Below are 19,514 nucleotides of genomic sequence, written 5' to 3' on the forward strand. Positions count from 1 at the left end.
ATTCCATGGATTCAAAGTCTCGCAAGACTTGAAACCACAAGATCAACCTGAACTTCTGGCACCGCATGGCTCATGCTTACAGCAAGCCGAGTTGCAGTGGGGAAGCAGGAATTCCGCTGTAAACACCACAAGAACTGCCAAGCTTCTGAGGGCCAGAAAAAAAGCACTTGGTGGGCTAGGTTCTAGCCCACAGGCCATAGGTTGAACAAACCCGCTCTAAATGCTCAACTAAGGTACAGGCATGTTCAGTTCTTAACAGAGCAGAGGCAGGAGGATGGTGAAAATGTAGTTGGTTTCCTGTAGTACCACATACAGTAATTCACTCTACATTAGGTGCTGTACACCTCCCAAAAAGGGGGGGAGGAGGAATGCAAAGAAGCAGTGAAACAGTCAGATTTTCACCTGTCCAGCCATGCTAGCAACGTCTTAGCGGCACCAATCAGCTCCACCACTGAGGTAAGGAATTCATTGGAGGGTTTGCGTGAGGTATTTCCATCGTAGCTGGCACTTTTCCTCCGGCTGCTGATGTACTTCCATAGGTTGCTGGAGGAAGCTCGCAATTTAAGAACAAGCTTTTTCATGTTGTCTGTTTCTAGACCATAATTCTACAGAAATGACAAAAAAAAAAAAAAGGTTTCAGTGATAAAGCAAAAATAAAACAACATCTTTGTACTTGAATACCGCAGAAAAGTATTTATTTATTTGGATTTAGCTCAAGCCTTTTTCTGTGGTGAGACAAGTTATATACTGGTAGGTAACAATAACCTAAGATCAAACTTTTTCACACTTGAAAATTTATTGATTTATTTCAATACTGGGAAGCAATTAGACAATTACAGAAACCCAGCATGGAAAAACCATCATTTCAGAACAATTCATTCACCTGCCCTATGTTTTGACTTGAGAAAGATGAATGGGAATTCAGCGATTATCATGCCACTACCACATATTTCTCTAACTGAGGCTGTGTGCTACATCTTTAGACAGGAAATGGTAACCTAGAAGTAGTGGCGTTGTGAGGGAGGTGACCTGGTCTATAAATTTAAGTTTTAGTTTAGTTTAGTCCCTGCAGAGCAGAGGAGCATCCTAGTTCAGTAGACTTTAATCCAGGGTCCAGGTTCATATTCCATTGCAACTCTCTTATTTTAAACGATGAGAACTCCAGAGACAGGGAAATACCTTCTATACCTGGATGTGCACTACCTCAAGAGTCCTCAGGTTTGTAGGTGTCATTAATATTTAGGTACAGTAGATATATTACTAATATATCCCTTCTTTTACAAAGCCACGTTAAGCTTTTTTATTGCCGGCTACAGTGGTATTAGCTCCATGAGCGTAGGAGCTAATAACGCCATGGCCGGTAATAAAAAAGACTAACTTGGCTTTGTAAAAGGAACCCATAAATATATTATGTTACTGTCTTATATCCCACCAAATCCTCTGAAGATAGAGTTCCTAAGCTAGAAGCTATTTTTGGAAGGCTCACTATTAAAGGTTAAAAAAGAAAGAGCTGAAGTGGGATTTGAACCTGGGTCTCCAGTCCATTGCATAACATAACATAATAAATTTTTATTTCTATCCCACAATTCCTTGCAGTTCAAAGTGGGTAACAAACAATAAAAGAAACTGTTCATATAATGTATAGTGAATTACAATTTAAATTCACACAATTAATTAATCAACAATCATAAATGAATATTTAAATGCTACACATCTAAAACTTTCTTAAATAGGTTTTAACCAGTTTTCTAAACTGGAGATAAGTGAATAAGTTGGATGAGTGTTTGCTAAACTGCGAACCCCCCCTCCCCCCACTCATCCAACACCTTAGCTGCTTTGAACATTTGTGAGATCCTTGTCACGTTTATATCAGCCCATAATTGTGATTAGAGCTGTTTTGAAGATTATCAATCCAGCCTTTAGACTCCTGATGCAGGCCTTTTGGTCGAAACACAAATCTTGTTGCATCTTTTTCTATCATCTAATAAATTGATCCAATTATATCCCACTTGGTTCTTGTCCCCTTTGCTGTGACTGTGTAGTTCTGCGAAGGATTTGTTTTTGTCCCAAATTTAATAAATAAGTATGAATTTCTGATTCCCAGCTCACTGCCTGGTAAGGAAGCAATCTACCTTGAAATTTCTTAAAACATGCATCCTCTGGCTGTGGGAGAGACGAAGAATGCCAGATTTCACGAAGGGCGAAGAGAATTGTTACATACAAAGCGACCCACTAAGCTACCCTTCCGACCCGCTTTCTACTTTGTTAAGTATGCCCACAATCCCTGTTGTTGTCAGGGAGCCTAGTTTCCCTTTCTGGTGTCAATTTCAGGGGTGGAGTGGACAGCAATCAGTGGGGGAATTATGAAGGGGTCATGCCTTAATTCCTCCGGTGGTCAGCTGCTCAATCAGAGCACTTGGAGGTGATTAAAACAGGTCTTAGTTAGGACGCCCCCCCCCCCCCCTTTTTTTTATTTGGACATTTCTTCCCATTCAGTTTATCACTGTTGGATGTCCTAAATTTGGATCCTCCCTAGTCCTATAAAATGCCTACAAAATCCCTATACAATGCCCCCTTGCTATCTGGACAAACTACAGTATAGAGCACCCTGCCTTTTGAAAATTGCAATTGGGACGTTTATAGCAGATGGACCTTTTTGGCCTATTTTGAGACATCTATCTGCTTTGAAAATGAGTGCCTTACAGCCTCTTTTACAAAGCCGCACTAGTGGCTGCGCTGTGCTAACTGCGTGGCTTTGTAAAAGAGGCCGTTAAGTCTTTTAACTCTCCCAGGACATCCCTAATCTCAAGAGACTTTTTCTTTCTCTCTTTTCTTCCTGCACACCTTCAGAGTTGATATGAGCTCATACGAGGTCAGTGCTGCAGATCTCTTTAGCTCCTTGATTCTCCTCTTCAAGGTCCCATGACCATCCATTGTGCATCAACTTTCCAGCTGTGGCATAGCGAGGGGAAGGAGGCCCCTGGTATCGCCACACCATGCACTCCCCTGTACTCTTCCCCGTCATGCGCCACCCCCTCCCCCCATGTACCTCTTCAAAATCTTCAGCAGTAGGGAGCAGCATATCCTAGCTGCTGCTCACGCTGGCCTCAGTCCCATACCTCTCCCTATGCACCCTAGCATCCTTCTAGCTTTCACCATTGACTTTTCAACCTGTTTGGCCACCTTAAGATCATCACATACTGTCACACCCAAGTCACGCTTCTCTTTCATGCACATAAGTTCTTCACCCCCTAAACATAAGAACATAAGCAATGCCTCCACTGGGTCAGACCCGAGGTCCATCGTGCCCAGCAGTCCGCTCACGCGGCGGCCCAACAGGTCCAGGAATTGCGCAGTAGCCCCCTATCTATACCCCTCTATCCCTTTTTCCAGCAGGAAATCATCCAATCCTTTCTTGAACTCCAGTAATGTACTCTGTCCTATTACATCCTCTGGAAGTGCATTCCAGGTGTCCACCACACGCTGGGTAAAGAAAAACTTCCTAGCATTTGTTTTGTAGATAAGCTGCCCCATTATAATATTCCTCCCCCCCCCTCCCCCGTAGCTTTTAAAGTAATGTAGCTCCCTCGCTGGCTTCCTGTCTCCTGCAATGTTGCAGCGCAGGAGCGATCTTTTCAGCATCCAGACCGCCCCATGCTGCTTCCTCAAACTGTACCGTTCCCTCAGGTTTTTGCAGCTCAAATGCATGACGTTGCATTGCTTAGCACTAAATTTTAGCTGCCAAATTTCAGACCATTCTTCAAGCTTCCCTGTTTATAACATGCATATTTCTGACATTGTATCATATTATTGCTATTACCGTATTTCCCCATATATAGGCCAAGGCCTATTATGGGTTTTTCAGTCTAAACAGTAGGTGCGGCTTCCTTATATGGGGCGGCCTATCTAATGACATTGTAGATAAGCTGCCCCATTAGTAGATCTCCCCCCCCCCCCCCGTAGCTTTTTAAGTAATGTAGCTCCCTCGCTGGCTTCCTGCCTCCCGCAATGTTGCAGCGCAGGAGCGATCTTTTCAGCATCCAGCCTGCCCCGTGCTGCTTCCTCAAAGTCTGCGTCAGTTCTCGAGAACTGATGCAGGCATTGAAGAAGCAGTGTAGGGCGGGCTGGACGCTGAAAAGATCGCTCCTGCCCTGCAATGTGGCCGCGACATTGCAGGAGGCAGCCGGCGGAGGTAGGATATTTATCAGGGGGGGGGGGGGAGGGATGTGTAGGCCGCCCCCATGTGGTTTTAAAACTCTTAGAAAAGCCGCGGCTTATAACATAGGGCGGCTTATCTAAGACTTTTAAAACATGTATAGGCATTTTTTGCGGCCTATACACTGAGGCGGCCTATATGTGGGGAAATACGGTACTAGGATTTACTTTTCCTATTTCCATCTTCATCTCATTAGACTCCCAGCTGGTTTTTTTTTTAATTTTCAGGATATCTGCAATGAATATGCATGAGAAATTTGCATAAGAACATAAAAATAGCCTTACTAGGTCAGACCAATGGTCCATCAAGCCCAGTAGCCCGTTCTCACGGTGGCCAATCCAGGTCACTAGTACCTGGACAAAACCCAAGGAGTAGTAATGTGAGAGTTCCTGAGAACTCAGTTGGCCAGGGGTACTCTAGAATAGGTTTGGGAACTCTGTTTTTGTAAACTGGAAACAAAAGCTAGGCAAACTGTTTCAGTATTAATAAAAATACCTTACCCTTATTTTTAGTTCAATAATATTTGACTTTTTTCAAAAATCACAACTAACAGAACATCCCCCATATCCACCAACAAGAGCCAGGTTTTATACATTTATACATCAGTCTGACAATAAGAATCCAACAAACCCCATACTTAAAAAAAATATAGCAAACACTTTGCAGCAGCCACTTCCTCATACTTTCGCACCAAACAAACAGCATTCATTCCACCATGCACAATCTGAAAGTTCAGAACTATTCTTCCAGCAAGTTAAAATTTGCTGAATCGCTAAATCCATTAATACATCAAATACGTAACTTAGCCTTTGCTTTATTGAACACTGCAGCCAAGACCACAGAACAACCAGTCTGTAAGTTAGTGGAACATGAAATTAAAAAATAGCTAAAACTTTTTCCCATGCTGATTTCCAAAACAAATGTACACAAGAACAAGAAAATAACATACAGTGGAACCTTGGTTTACGAGCATAATTCGTTCCAGAAGCATGCTCGTAATCCAAAATACTCATATATCAAAGTGAGTTTCCCCATAGGAAATAATGGAAACTCGCTTTGATACGTCCCCCCCCCCAGAGGCCAGCGGTGCTGATCCCTCCCCCCGCTCGCAAAGGCCCCCCCCCGTGCGAACCGGCACCCTCCGCCCGAACAACTTGAACTTACCCCTCCCCCCCCCGTCTGGCACCAGCACGCAACCCACAGGATGTGCCGGTGCCGCTAAAAGATCTTCCTGCCTCTGCCGGCGAGAGGGAGAATTAGAAGGCCTTGAGCATTCGCAGATGCATGCTGAAGGCTGGCAGAGGCAGGAAGATTTCTAGCGGCACCGGCACGTCCTGTAGGCTGCGTGCCGGTGCCAGACCGGAGGGGGGGGATAAATTCAAGTTGTTCGGGCGGGGGATGCCGGTTCGAGTGGGGGGGGCTTTGCTAGCAGGGGGGAGCGATGCCGGTTATCGGGGGGGGGGGGGGTTGCTCGCAAATCGAGTCAACACTCAGTTTGCGAGAATGTTTCGCTCGTCTTGCAAAAAACTAGCAAACCGGGTTACTCGCAAACCGAGGTTTGACTGTACTCGTATGTTGTAAGGTCCCCACTTCCAGGCATCAGGACCAATAAATGCCTGCCCCCCTCCTCCCCCTTTGACAACCGTGACACTTTATAGGGTGCCTAAAGGTCCCAATGAGTCACATAAAAGAGGGACTGTATCATTGAAACCGAGAGGGTAGGCCTACAAACACTTGTCCGAAATGTCACCCAGTCATCTTTACATTTTATTAAGTGAATCAAAGCGGTTTCCAGAGGATGAAAACAAGGCTGGAAAAGCAAGGGACTACAACTTGCTGAGAGGAAAAGTGAAAGATATGGGAAAAGGAAAATAAAGAGAGATCTACACCACTAAGGCCCAGATTCTACAAATGGCATGTGAAGATGGGTGCCAAAGTCGGCATGCTTAACTGATTTAGGTGTCTATCTTAATTTTCTTAATTGGCTCAATCAACGCTGTTAATTGAAAGTACCATTAACAAAATTAAAAAATTACAAAAATTAATTAGTTGGTAGGCGCCTACCACTTCGAGATAGGCGCCTACACTGAGGCTCCTATCAGCAAGTAGGCCTGAATTTGGGGTGAAGTTTGGGCGTTGTTTCACTTAGGCACACACATGTAAGATCTAAATTGCAGTATATCTAAGATTTTAGACCCGGATTCTGTAACTGGTGCCACGGTCGGTGGCCGCCTTAAAAGTGGACGCCGATCACGTGCCAATCATGTGACGGCACTGGGTACAGAATCGCATCTCGCAGTTAAAAACGTCATTTGAACGGCTAGATGCACTAAAGATATAGTCCACATTATAATGGTCACCAGTATCAATTAGAAATTCAAATCCATCTATCTTTTAACATCACAGGCAGTAATTGGCCAATCTAAATAAATCATACACCCTCCTCCAATATATATAAAGTTATTAATAATAGAAATTAAGCTTTCAGCAAAGGTTTTCCTTTAATAAAGTCTTCTAACTGGACTGGTTCAAAGAAAATATACTTATCACTTCCATACGAAACTAAGCACTTGCATGGGAATTTCAGAAAGAAGGTAGCTCCAGTTGCTGGAGGAATTGCTTCCTTTTAAACTGTGTATGCCTAGAGACATCTGGAAAAATTGTCACACGTTGGCCACAAAACATGTCTTGTTTTTTCAAGAACTATAATTTCAGAATAGCCTATTTTTCCAACTCTGTTTTGAAGACCACTATTAAAGTTGCTCGTTTATCAATTATGTCCTTAGAAGATTCAAGGAACTGTGATACATTCAAACTGTCAGGTGAAACAAGTTTATCCATTTCACCCTCTTCAAGTATTTCTTTAGGTTATCTCAGTGAAAATTTCTTAATAATTAGATTACATTCGATAATCATTTTAGAATATAACACCAAATGCTTTCAGTTAATTATAAACTAGGAAAACAGGTTGTGTGGTCCTAATATTTCTCTTGTGCTTCTTATGTACCCTGCCACCAATCCGGTGTAGTTGAGGGCATTCCTAAAGGCATCTGGAGCCTAATGGGGCATGACATATGAGAGAGAATGAGAGCTATACAACTTGCGTACCTGGTTCTAAGTTACATAAATAAAAATTTTGTTAACAGACAACTCTGGGCAGCTCTCTACCTTAATAACTGTTTACCCTGTCAGGAATTTAAAACATCTGCTCTAGCAAAAGTTACTAGTACTTTAACAAAACATTATACAGTCAGGAGCTAGTGTCCTCTAGATTCTCTACTGTCAGAAATATGTCTGGTAGTTTCTGGAAAGTCTATGCCAACTTAGGCCCTCTTTTACTAAGCTACGATGTGACCTGGAGTGCTAAATGCTCGGACACTGCACTGGTGCTCATAGGGATTCTATGAATGTTGGAGCATTTAGTACTGCTGCGGGGCGTGGTAGAAATCTCTCTCACGGCTCAAAAGGGGGGGAGGGTGGATAATTTAAAAAGGAGCTATTTCAACTGTGTTTCCCATTAAGTAAGAAAGAAGGCTGCAAAAATTTTTTTCTATTTTTTGTAACCTAAGAAATCAAGTTATTCTTTGGTTTTTAAGGAACAGGTTAGAAGTATGGTATTAATAATAATAAACGTTTGATCAAAGCAGTTCTACACGGAACAACACTAAGAGAGTATTGCAAACAGAAGTATATACCCAGAGCAGGGGTAGGGAACTCCAGTCCTCGACAGCCGTATTCCAGTTGGGTTTTCAGGATTTCCCCAATGAATATGCATGAGATCTATCTGCATGCACTGCTTTCAATGCATATTCATTGGGGAAATCCTGAAAGCCCAACTGGAATACGGCTCTCGAGGACCGGAGTTCCCTATCCCTGACCAAGAGGGTTAAGAGTGAATTTGGAGCCACGGTTGTTTAGTGATGATAAAGATTTCAACATTAAATGGCATTAGATCCTAAACAAATGCTCCCTGGACCTAATGGTGTTAATTATACAGTGGACGAATATAGAAGTGGAAGAAATTAAAAAAGAGATTGTAAAGAATGAAAATGATCTTAAATCAGATTTGAGTATAGAGCACTTCGAAGCACAATTAGTAGATATCAAGAAAAAGCTTGAACAGTTTCAAATGGATACACAGAAAATGAAATTAAGAAACACTTATAGTACAATCCCTAATACTAGGTATATTGGACTACTGTAACATACTCTTCCTCCCATGTCCGGCAACTACGATAAGACAACTCCAAACAATCCAAAATACAGCCTTAAGACTCGTCTATTCATTGAAAAAACACGACCACATCACTGAGGCCTTCATCAACTCACACTGGCTCCCAATCCAAGAAAGAATCCAATTCAAATTCTACTGCATATTATTTAAAACCCTACACGGAGACAGTCCATCATACCTGAACAATCGCCTCATCCAAGCAACCAATACCAGACACAGAAAAAACGCACTCCCCATTCATACCCCCCCCATCCAAAGAAGTAAAAAGAACAAAACTACATGACGGCCTCCTAGCCACTCAAGCTGCAAGACTAGACAACCAGATCTCCAACCTTCTGATGACCACCCCAGACTATAAGACGTTCAGAAAAGAAATAAAAACCACACTCTTCAAGAAATTCCTAAAACAGCAATAACAACACGACCTCTAAAAGCCCTTAAGATCTACATCCTACCTCTCTAGCTACTCATTATAATTCATGTAATTCTGTAATTCTGTAATTCGGTAATTCTGTAATTCATTGTAATTCTGTCTTTAAACTAACCTTTGTAATTCTGTAATTCGGTAATTCTGTAATTCATTGTAATTCTGTCCTTAAACTAACCTTTTGTAATCCGCCTTGAACCGCAAGGTAATGGCGGAATAGAAATCCCTAATGTAATGTAATGTAATGTAATGTAATAAAGAAGATTATAGAGTCAATAGAGTATATACACGGAGAAAGAAAAGACAACAGGGAGGTACAATGAATGCCACAATCGGTAACAAAACAGTAACCTTTGATGGATCTTCGAGTTCCGTAGCAAGTGCAGAAACCTCGGGAGATGATAAACAAAAATCTTTTTTACCTCAAGGTACAAAAAGAGGAAGAGGATGGAGAAGAATACAATACCAAGTGGTACAAACGAGGTCCCAAAATGACTAAGAGCCTACAAGAGAAAGTAGTGATTAATTTAACACAGAAAATTTTAACTAATGTTGAACATCAAGCATTACAAAAGGGCCTCACATTTGTTAAGACGTACAAACATGATTCGTTTCAAACACAAATAGATATAGAAAGATTCATTCTTTTCCTTCATTTGAAATACTTCTTTTATGATAGAGAAGAGACGCATGTATCGACTAAACATTTTAGACCTCATTCCACCTGGTTTCCACCGACCCCCATTGGACCCCTTAGTGAAAGCATTTAAATAACTAGTCCTAGAGCAGGGGTAGGGAACTCCGGTCCACAAGAGCCATATTCCAGTCGGGTTTTCAGGATTTCCCCAATGAATATGCATGAGATCTATTTGCATGCACTGCTTTCAATGCATATTCATTGGGGAAATCCTGAAAACCCGACTGGAATACCCTACCCCTGTCCTAGAGGATATTAAAAAGATGGAAAATACCCTGAGAAAATAACCTATAATTTAAGTAGGGATGAACAGAGTGCCCTAGAAAAATTACAGAAGGATTCAGAAATAATCGTTAGAAGAGCTGATAAGGGTGGTGCGATCGTCTTACAGAAAAGAGAAAATTATACAGCGGAGGTGTATAGGCAGCTTATGAACGAGAGTGATTATCAGCCATTACAGGAAGATCCGACCCCTATATTAATGAATAAGATCGAGGAATTAACTAAAGATGGATTGAAGAGGGGGTATTTAACAGAAACAGAATTCAGATATTTAAATCTTAGAACCCCTACTGATTTTGTTATTACTTTTGGGGTGCTTGCCGCTGCTGCTGCTCGGGAGGGGTGGGTGGGGGGAGGGCGGTTGGGGGGGACAGGGGATTGGAGTTGTATTATGTCTAAATGCCTGTTCTTTACTATGACTTGTGATTTTATTGGTGGTTTAATAAAAATGATTTAAATATAAATCTTAGAACCCCCCAAAGTGTCTGGCTTTTTACACTCTCCCTAAAATACATAAGAATTTAAATCAGCCTCCCGGCAGACCTATTGTGTCGAGTCGGGGTTCGTTACTGGAACCACTGTCTAACTTTATCTATCATTTCTTGCAGCCACATCTGAAAAAGTCCTCCTCTTATATTCAAGATTCAGCTGATTTCTTAAAAAAAGGTTTCTAACCTTCAGTTCATTGAAACCGAGGAGATTTGGCTAGTAACATTAGATGTCTAGTCACTGTATACGGTGATCCCCCAACAGGAAGCTTTACAAGTCGTACAGAAATATTTGCATCAGCGTATTAATGGTCAGAAACCACCTACTGAGTTTCTGATTGATATAACCAAGATCGCCATGTGTAAAAATTTTTTCATGTTCGACAGTAAATATTATAAAGAACAGATGGGAGTGGCGATGGGAGCAACTATGGCACCCTCTATCACCAATTTGTTTATGTCCAATTTTGAAACTGAATGGATTTTAGAAAATCCGTTTGCTGAAATGTTTTCCCACTGGTTTAGATTTATAGATGATGTATTCTTCATTTGGAAAGGGGACCTCATAGGTTTGAATGAATCCACAGAATGGTTAAATAGTCGCCACCCGAATATCAAGTGTGTCATGCAGTGTGACATAAAAAGCATTTACTGAATTGGCTTCAAAAAACCAAAAATTGTAAAAATACCAATAATATAGAAACTCTCATTCCAAAAAATTTGGTACAATTTTCCTTGCTAAATCAACGCTAGGATGGTAGTTGCACCATAAACTCAATCATTAAATAAACTCAATGATTAAATAAAGGGGTCTCAGTACGGGCTCAATTATCCCTACGAGTAACCAAAGGCCCCGGGCAGGTATTCATAAGTGACTAGCACTAGACCAAAAGGTCCTCCTCCTCCCTCCTGAAGAAGTTATCGAAACAGGGCCTGTCGAGCGGAGATATAGTGTTGATATGAATTTGCATACCTGGAACGGCGACTTCAGTTAAGTACTTTAATTGACCTTGCATGTTTTTTCATGATTTCTTCTATTGACTCCTTATTGATTCTAATGAATGGAGATACAGCATCGGCATGAATTTGAATACATGAACTGGAAAATCTAGTTTATTCAGTTGATTTTTGCAACGTCTGTTTATGATCTTTTTCTATCATGTTTTCATTGACTTTCTATTTATTTAAAACTGGAGATTTAATGGTGCTTGGATATGAACTTTGATATGAAATTTTATATGATTTTTTGAAATTTTTGAAATTATTTATTCATTCACTTATACATGAATTTGAGGATTGTTGTTCTCTTATAGTTTTTGAATTTTTTGTTTCTTGAATATTTTTGGGTTTTTATAAAACATTTATATTTTCCTTGTTCCCAAACTGGATTCACGTTTGCACTTTATATTTATTTATTAAGTTATTTAAAATTATAAGGGTATCATGATGTACTGGGCAGGATTTATTTAGACCTTTTGGTCTAGTGCTAGTCACTTATGAATAACTGCCTGGGGCCTTTGGTTACTCATAGGGATAATTGAGCCCGTACTGAGACACCTTTATTTAATCATTGAGCTTATTTAATGATTGAGTTTATGGTGCAACTACCATCCTAGTGTTGGTTTCGCAAGGAAAATTGTACCAATTTTTTTGAATGAGAACATAAAAAGCATAATATTTTTATATGTTAAGATCATACGACAAGATACTGGACTGTTCACCACTGTACATAGAAAGATAACAGATAGAAATACATTTCTATATTATGAAAGTTTCCATCCCCAACATTTAAAAAATAATTTACCTATTTCACAGTTTTTAAGGTATTGATGACTCTGTAGCACAGTGGAAAAATTTAAAATACAGTCTAAAATTTTGACAAGGAAATTACAGCAGCGAGGTTACCCAGATCATGTCATAAAGAAAGCTTACTATAGAGCGCTATATGCCAATAGAGATCTAATGTTACCGGATAAAGCACCGGCAGTAGTAGAAAAAACAATGACATGCACTGTTAAATTTGATCAGAGGTCCTATCAGCTTAGTAGAATCCTACATAAACACTGGCCTCTATTACAGAGGCTACCACCATTTAAAGAACATAATTTGCGTATAGCATACAAGCAGGGAGTGAATTTTAAAGAACAATTGAGTCCCGCTATTATGAGATCTAATGAAACCCAATTTCATTTAAAACAGCATACAGCATGTGGTAGCTGCATTAATTGTGCCATTACGGTGATGTCAACAGAGTTTGTTAATCCTCTTAATCAAAAGAGATATACATTCAAGCACGAGATAACATGCACAACGGAGTTTGTGGTGTACTGTATTGTATGCCCATGCTCTAAAGTATACGTGGGTCAGACGAGTAGGCAATTGAGGATTCGATTAAATGAGCATAGGAGTGCGTTAAACAGAAAAAATGCACAAGCTCCTATAGTGCAGCACTGTCTGGAATATGAACATGATTTCTTTATGCTTCAATGTTATGTATTGGAGCATGTTCAACAGGATATATGGGGTGAGAACCGCTGCTTATGCCTTCAACAAAAAGAGCAGCGATGGATATATGAACTCGGTTCTGTAACACCAGAAGGTTTGAATTCGGGGATTGACTGGTATTATTTCTATTGATGATTTCCATCAGGCAGATTCTAATGAGTAAAGCATACTTTTTTAGACAATGAATAGGCGGAATAGAAGTCCCTAATGTAATGTAATGTAATGTAATGTAATGTAATGTAATTGAATGAAGCCGCACTCTCCGTGTTAACCTATCCAAGATGACTGGGGCTGAGCCAGCCAATCACAAGAGAGTGGCCTACGTTCTCCACGTAATAGACGTGGTGTAATCTGATTGGTAGAGCTCTCTTTAAACTGAGAAGGAAAATATGCCACAGCGACAGGACGCTGGTTTGAATAAGCAAGCAGCCTAGAGAGTACCTCTTAAGAGTATAGACTTAAGAGTATAGACTCTTAAGAAATATTGCAGTGTATGAATTGGATATATACATTATTTATTTATTTATTTCCACAGAAAAATTGGAGGATAGTGAATGTTAATAATCCCTGAAGAAATGGTCCTTTGACCGTGAAACGTTGGCTAACATCTAAATATCACTTGTTTCCTCACAATTCGGAGCGATAGCTATTTCAGTCCTGCAGTAAGAGTTAAATGTGGTAATGTGCACATTCTCTCCGGAAGTTTTTTAGCTGATGATGTTGGTGGAGGAGGTTTGAGCATTTATGCTCTACCCTAAGAAAACCTGAGGCTTTTTCTTCCGTTGAGAGTGGCTCCCTAAATTAAAAGTGGAGTAATTATACTGAATATTATTTATGCCCACTTTCACCAAACGTTGATTTCCTATATGCAGCCATTCAGGGCTAGATGCACTAAACACAATCGCAAAGACAGTATGACTCGCTGTTGGCCAAATGTGGAACAGCTTTTATCTGTACCCTTCTCCTCCACTTCCAATTCCAGACTTTGTTTCTTTCAGCTTGCTGCTCCATATGCTTGGAATAAACTACCTGAGTCCATCCACCAAGCCCTTTTCCTTCCCTTATTTAAAAGGAGGCTGAAAACCCATTTTTTGAGACAGCATTCAACTCATAACCCTACTTCCCTCTGCTCACCACCCTGGCAGTAGTGTGGAAGGTATATTTCAATCTTTGGTTAGAGAATGGACTTAGGCCTTATCTGGCGGCTCCTTTGTTTAGGATAATGTTGCAGACGACGGTATTATCTGCTTTTAATTACTGTAGTCTGATGTTCTTGGGAGTGCCAGAGTCAGCTTTATGTGCACTACAGGTGGCCCAGAATTCGGTGGTAAGATCTTTATTCAAATTGGGAAGATGTGAGCATGTGACAGAATACTTTATAAAGTTGTATTGGCTGAAGATAAGGGACAGGATACGTTATAAGCTACTGATAAATGTCTTCATGTGCCTACAGAAATTGGCTTCCAAACACCTGGTCTGGAGTATCTTGCCACGTGAGTCGCTGCGATTGCTTCGGTCTACTGATCATTTTGATCTGTCAATTCCTTCTGTGCGGGACTTGAGGCTATCATCATCCAGGAATAGCGTTTTCCATTGTATTGGTCCCAGGGAATGGAACAACCTTCCAGAACATATTCATCAACAGCAGACTATACAGAATTTTAAGAAAGTACTTAAGACACTTGTTCTGTCAAATGAAATATAGGGTCTGAGATTGGTTTAGGGAAGAGTGGAGACTATTGAGTGCTAGGTGCTGGTCATTGATGTATTCCATGGTCTGGACAGTTTTTATTGGTTATAATGATGATTGTCGTTGAGGCGACTTGTATGTTATATGTCATTTTATATTCTGTATTTAAGTGTGTAAGTTGTTTTATAGTGATGTTTGTTGTTGATGTGACTCGTATGTTATATGTAATGTTATATTTTGTATGCGAGTGCGTAACTTGCCCTGGATAAATAAACAAAAAATAAACAAACCCACTTGAGTAGCTCAGCTGTATAGAATAGTGCTTTATCACTGAGTTTTTTCAGCGCCTAAGTTTCTGCACCATTTACTGAATTTCCTCCTCAGAGGATATATATCTTTCATCTTTCACTGACAAAGCTCACATGTGTAGGATTGAAAGTTTTGCAAAGAATAATTAGACTGATGCTCATGCAGAAAAGCAACATCTTTCAAAATCCAGAGGGCTTATCTATTTGCATCAGAGGGAGGGGAAAGGAAGAGATTACATTACAGCAAACTTCTATTTTATACAAAATATGCAGAGATAAGACTTGCAAGGCTGTTTGACTCTAACCTCCAGGCAGTTTCCTGCTCAGTTCACATGGCATTCAGGCTGAAACCCAAAGTGCAAATATTTGTCCTACCACTGAGATAGGGGAAGGGAGATCAACGCACACAGAGTGTAAAACATGATATCTTCAGAACAGTAACGGATATCCTGTGTATCACAGGAAACAACTTCAACATAACAAGCTTTTCACTGTATCCACAGCAAGCTAACGCTTCTGCAGCCATGCTCTTTTTCCCTTCTGCAATGAACACTGCAGCTTCACGTTTTTTAGGTGGCTGTGCTGTATCTGGGAAATTGTTCAGTTGGCTCCTTCTGATAACAGGGATGTGGAAAGGGAAAGTGTGAAGCAGGCATACCCAATGCCATTTAGCTTCTTAAGAGATATTAACAGCACACATACATTTGGGGGTGGGGGAGATGTTCACAATGCTCTAAAGACATAAAAAAGTAAATGTATAAAGCCCTCCCACACCTCATTTAAAGCTTATACTTATTCTCCACTGTCTTAAACAAAAATGCAACATGAACAGCATTTAATGGGGGGGATTTGAACTCCTGACCTTTGGAAGATGGAAGCAATGCCTTTAACCACTGAGCTACAGGATCTTTCGTTTAGGTAGAGGTTCCTATTATTTTGTAGTGACATTTTGTCATCTAGGTGCATCTTGATGATGCCACAGTGATGTCAAGATTTTGCACTATGCACGTCTACTAGCTCTGAAATACAGCCATTGTAAGTAGTGTATCTCCTTTTCTTTTCTTAACTTGGAGTCTTTACCCCCCCCCCAAAAAAAAAGCTCTGTTAAACCTATAAACGGATGCCTATGGCACGCCTAAGTCACGTCCACCTAATTCACATCTACCTAGCGCCCAGCTCACGCTCAAAAGTAGATCTGGTTTTGTACCGCCTACATTTTAGGTGTTAGGTAGACGCGTTTGAGTGCTGAGCGGCATGCGATTCTGTAAATGGATGTCCAAATGTGTAAATCGAAGCCACTCCCACGCCAACACCTATTTTTTAGGCACAACTTTTTCCGATAGGTGTCCATGAAATTGTGGACGTCTATTTGCAGAGTTATGTCAAGCATTTGGACGTCTGTCAATTAATGCTTGTTAAAGTCATTAATTGGACTTTAACAAGCATTAATTGACAGAGCATTTAACAAGCATTAATTAATTTGGAGGTCTAAGTCGATGAACAGATTTAACAGGGCTTTTTTTGGGGGGTGGGAAGTATATAACGTGGATAATAAGCCATTAATTGGACTTATTATCCACATTATTTGGATGCCTAAGTCGATGAACATCCATATTGTAGACGCCTAAAGTTAGACATCCTTTACAGAATCTGGCCCTCAATGTCCCTATTACCTTCCAGAAACTATTAACAGGCCATTGGGAGGCTTAAATTGGCAAAGGTCCCTAACCCAGATGGAATGGGCCCTGAGTTTTATAAGCTTTTATGTATCCAAATCAGCCCAGCTCCAGCAGCCACATACAACAAACTCTAACATGGCACCCTTCTCCAACCTGAACAAAGCCATGCATATGTTATAGTTCTCTCTAAACTGTGAAGGGATACGGAGTTAGGAATTGATCACTATCATCCTGGAAAAGTGCCTTACTTTGGTAATTCTTGGGCATCAAGTGGGTTTTGTACCAGGGTGTTTTGCCTGTTTGAAAGCATTGGTGACATTGAGGGAAGGCTATCTTGTCTAGATTTGATGCTGAAAAAGCCTTTGATAAGGTAACCTGGGACTATCTCTTCTGGGTTTTGACACAATATGGCATAGTGGGCTCTTTCTAAAGCTGGGCAATTAATCTCTATCAGGCCCTGACTGCTCAATTGTTGATTAACAAACAACGGACAGACATAGTCCTTCTGCAGAGGGGCATGAGATAAGGTTGCCCCCTCTCTCCCTTCTGTTTATTTTATCTCTTGAGCCCTTGGCTATAAAGATCAGGGGCTCCTTGAGTTAGAGGGGGTGCAGGTAGGGGGTTGGGAGTGCAGAATCAGTATGTTTGCAGATGATATGATGCTAGGGAGAATGTACCTAAATTGATTGCACTCAATCAACAGTTTGGGTCTTTCTTGGGCCTCTGTATAAATTTTGGTAAATCAGAGGCCATGCCAATTACCAGACCCTGTCTTTCACTAGATGTTGCTGGTTTCCCTCGGAGATGGGTGAGGCGACACTTAAAATATTTGAGTATTTATCTCAGCACAGGTTGGGTGACAGTTTATCAATGTAATATTTGAGAAAAGTTAAATATCATTAAGGATTTCTGCATGAAATGGAAAGACCTACTGCTTTCTCTGTTTGGCAGAGTGGTCTTTAAAAAATGGTTCTCTTACAAAAATCTTGAACCATATCCAAATGATCCCAATTTGGATAGAAGATGTGATGACCAAAAATTCAGGTCCGTGGTGGGCTCCTTTATATAGAGGGCTAAGAGAGTCAGAGTTAGCTTTGGGAGAATAACACAAAGTAAGGAGAAAGGTGGGGGTAGGATTCCTGGATCTCCAATGGTACAACGTGGCCTCACTGTTAAGATGAATACATTACATTTATTGTGGAGGCTTTTGTTCTGCCCCTCAGGGGATGTCTGAGAATTGGACAACTCCATAAAGCCTACAGGCATATCGGTATATAAAGCAATGGCAGAGAGATTTGGGAGAACCCCTCAATGTATATTCAAATCCATTGAGAAGAACATGGAAACGTGGAGAGAGAAAATAGGGCATTCTGTCCAATCCACAACAATCCTGAATTTCCTCTGTGTGGGTAGGGGGAGCTGGGGTCTGGAACAGTTTGGTGAATACCTAGGTGTGGTGGTGGTGTGAGAAGCTTGGTAAGGGGAGCTTTTCATCTTATGAGGAGCTAAAACAGGGCTGGTATATCTCACAACAAAAATTATTTTTGTATCTTTAAATCAGACATTATTTCCAAAATAAGGACTGCTGCTTTGAAAATTTTTTTAAAGTGGATAAGCTGTTCTTGCCTCTTTAAATTCACTCTCTGTATGGTATAAACTTGGGTGAGAGGAAAGAGGGGATGGCCATAAAGATACTCTTGCATGGGCCTAGGAGCCTGACATTGGAGAGACCTTCATGGCCAGGGACCTGTGAAAATGCTTTTTCAGTGCCGCTCGAGGGTCTTGGAATGCACAGCTACAGGACTTGCAATTTAAAATCTTGCATAGGGCATATTTCAGCAGACACCATGGGACACGAATAGATCTATGGGTGGATGACAGCTGGGACAAAGGGATACCTTGGTGCACATGGTTTGCTCACCACACAACAGAATGCCATACCTAACCTCACTCTTTCTTCAGGCATCACTTTCATAATGGAAAGATCCACCAAGGTATTAGGCTGCATCTTAGATGACACTCTCACAATGGAACCACAAATATCTAACCTTTGGAAAAAGACCATCTACACTATGCTTCAACTGCGACTCGCTAGACCATACTTCCACCCACACCACTTTGCTCTGATCGTTCAGATGTTGGTCCTACCTCAACTGGACTATTGCAACTCCACCTATCTTGGCATCAACACCACTCTTATCCACAAACTACAAATCATCCAGAACACAGCCGTTAGACTAATCTACAATTTAAAGAAATTTGACTCAATCACAACCTTCATCAGGCAACTTTACTGGCTCCCAATTTCATCCCAAATAATTCTCAAATCGTCATGTATCCTACACTAGATTCTATACGGAAGCTCAGCAGCCCCCCTCATCCAATTATTCTCTGTTTGGTCGACATCAAAAAGAATCCTTAACAGAATTCAACTAAACCTGCCATCTATAAAATACATCCACTAGAAGCGAATTTTCCACTCTATGCTAACTTATCTGGGTGTAAAAACCTGGAATGACCTACCAGAAGTTATCAGGAAAGAGATAAAGTACACTACATTCAGAAAAAACCTGAAGACTCACCTTTCACACTAACTGTCTCAATTTCTGTATAAGTCCCCTCTCTTGTTTCTCCATGCCCCCTTCCCCTACTACTCTCCCCTTCCTCTTTGATCTATCGCCTTGAGCCTGTATAGGTAAGTGCGACTCACAAATGGAAGATTAGATTAGACATGTTGCTTGAGTGTGTTTAAGCACCTACTGGACAGGGGTAATGGGGACACTAACAAGGGTGCAGTGGTCCTATGCTATTCTGATTTGGGGCTGTACTGAGGTGCTGCATGTGCAAAATCTCTCCATAGGGCAGTGTATGGTTGTGTATATTGCCCTCTTATTGGCAAAGAAGGGAATTTTGTGCAACTGGATGGATGAATCATCTCACCCTGCCACCTCTGAAGAGCTGGCAGGAAAGAGATGGCCCATTGGAAAT

The 19,514-nt window shown here is 40.9% G+C and overlaps 1 protein-coding gene across 2 annotated transcripts in view; it reads right to left on the bottom strand.

Moving 5' to 3' along the window:
- CNKSR3 (CNKSR family member 3) overlaps positions 1 to 19,514 on the bottom strand; it is a 595,138-nt gene that overhangs the window by 407,817 nt on the left and 167,807 nt on the right. For both annotated transcript variants that reach the window (XM_033936404.1, XM_033936401.1), the window contains exon 3: positions 403 to 605. In XM_033936404.1, coding sequence (XP_033792295.1) covers positions 403 to 605 — 203 coding nt within the window. The remainder of the gene's footprint in view (positions 1 to 402; positions 606 to 19,514) is intronic.

The sequence above is a fragment of the Geotrypetes seraphini genome, chromosome 3 (assembly GCF_902459505.1).
Source record: "Geotrypetes seraphini chromosome 3, aGeoSer1.1, whole genome shotgun sequence".
Lineage (NCBI taxonomy): Eukaryota > Metazoa > Chordata > Amphibia > Gymnophiona > Dermophiidae > Geotrypetes > Geotrypetes seraphini.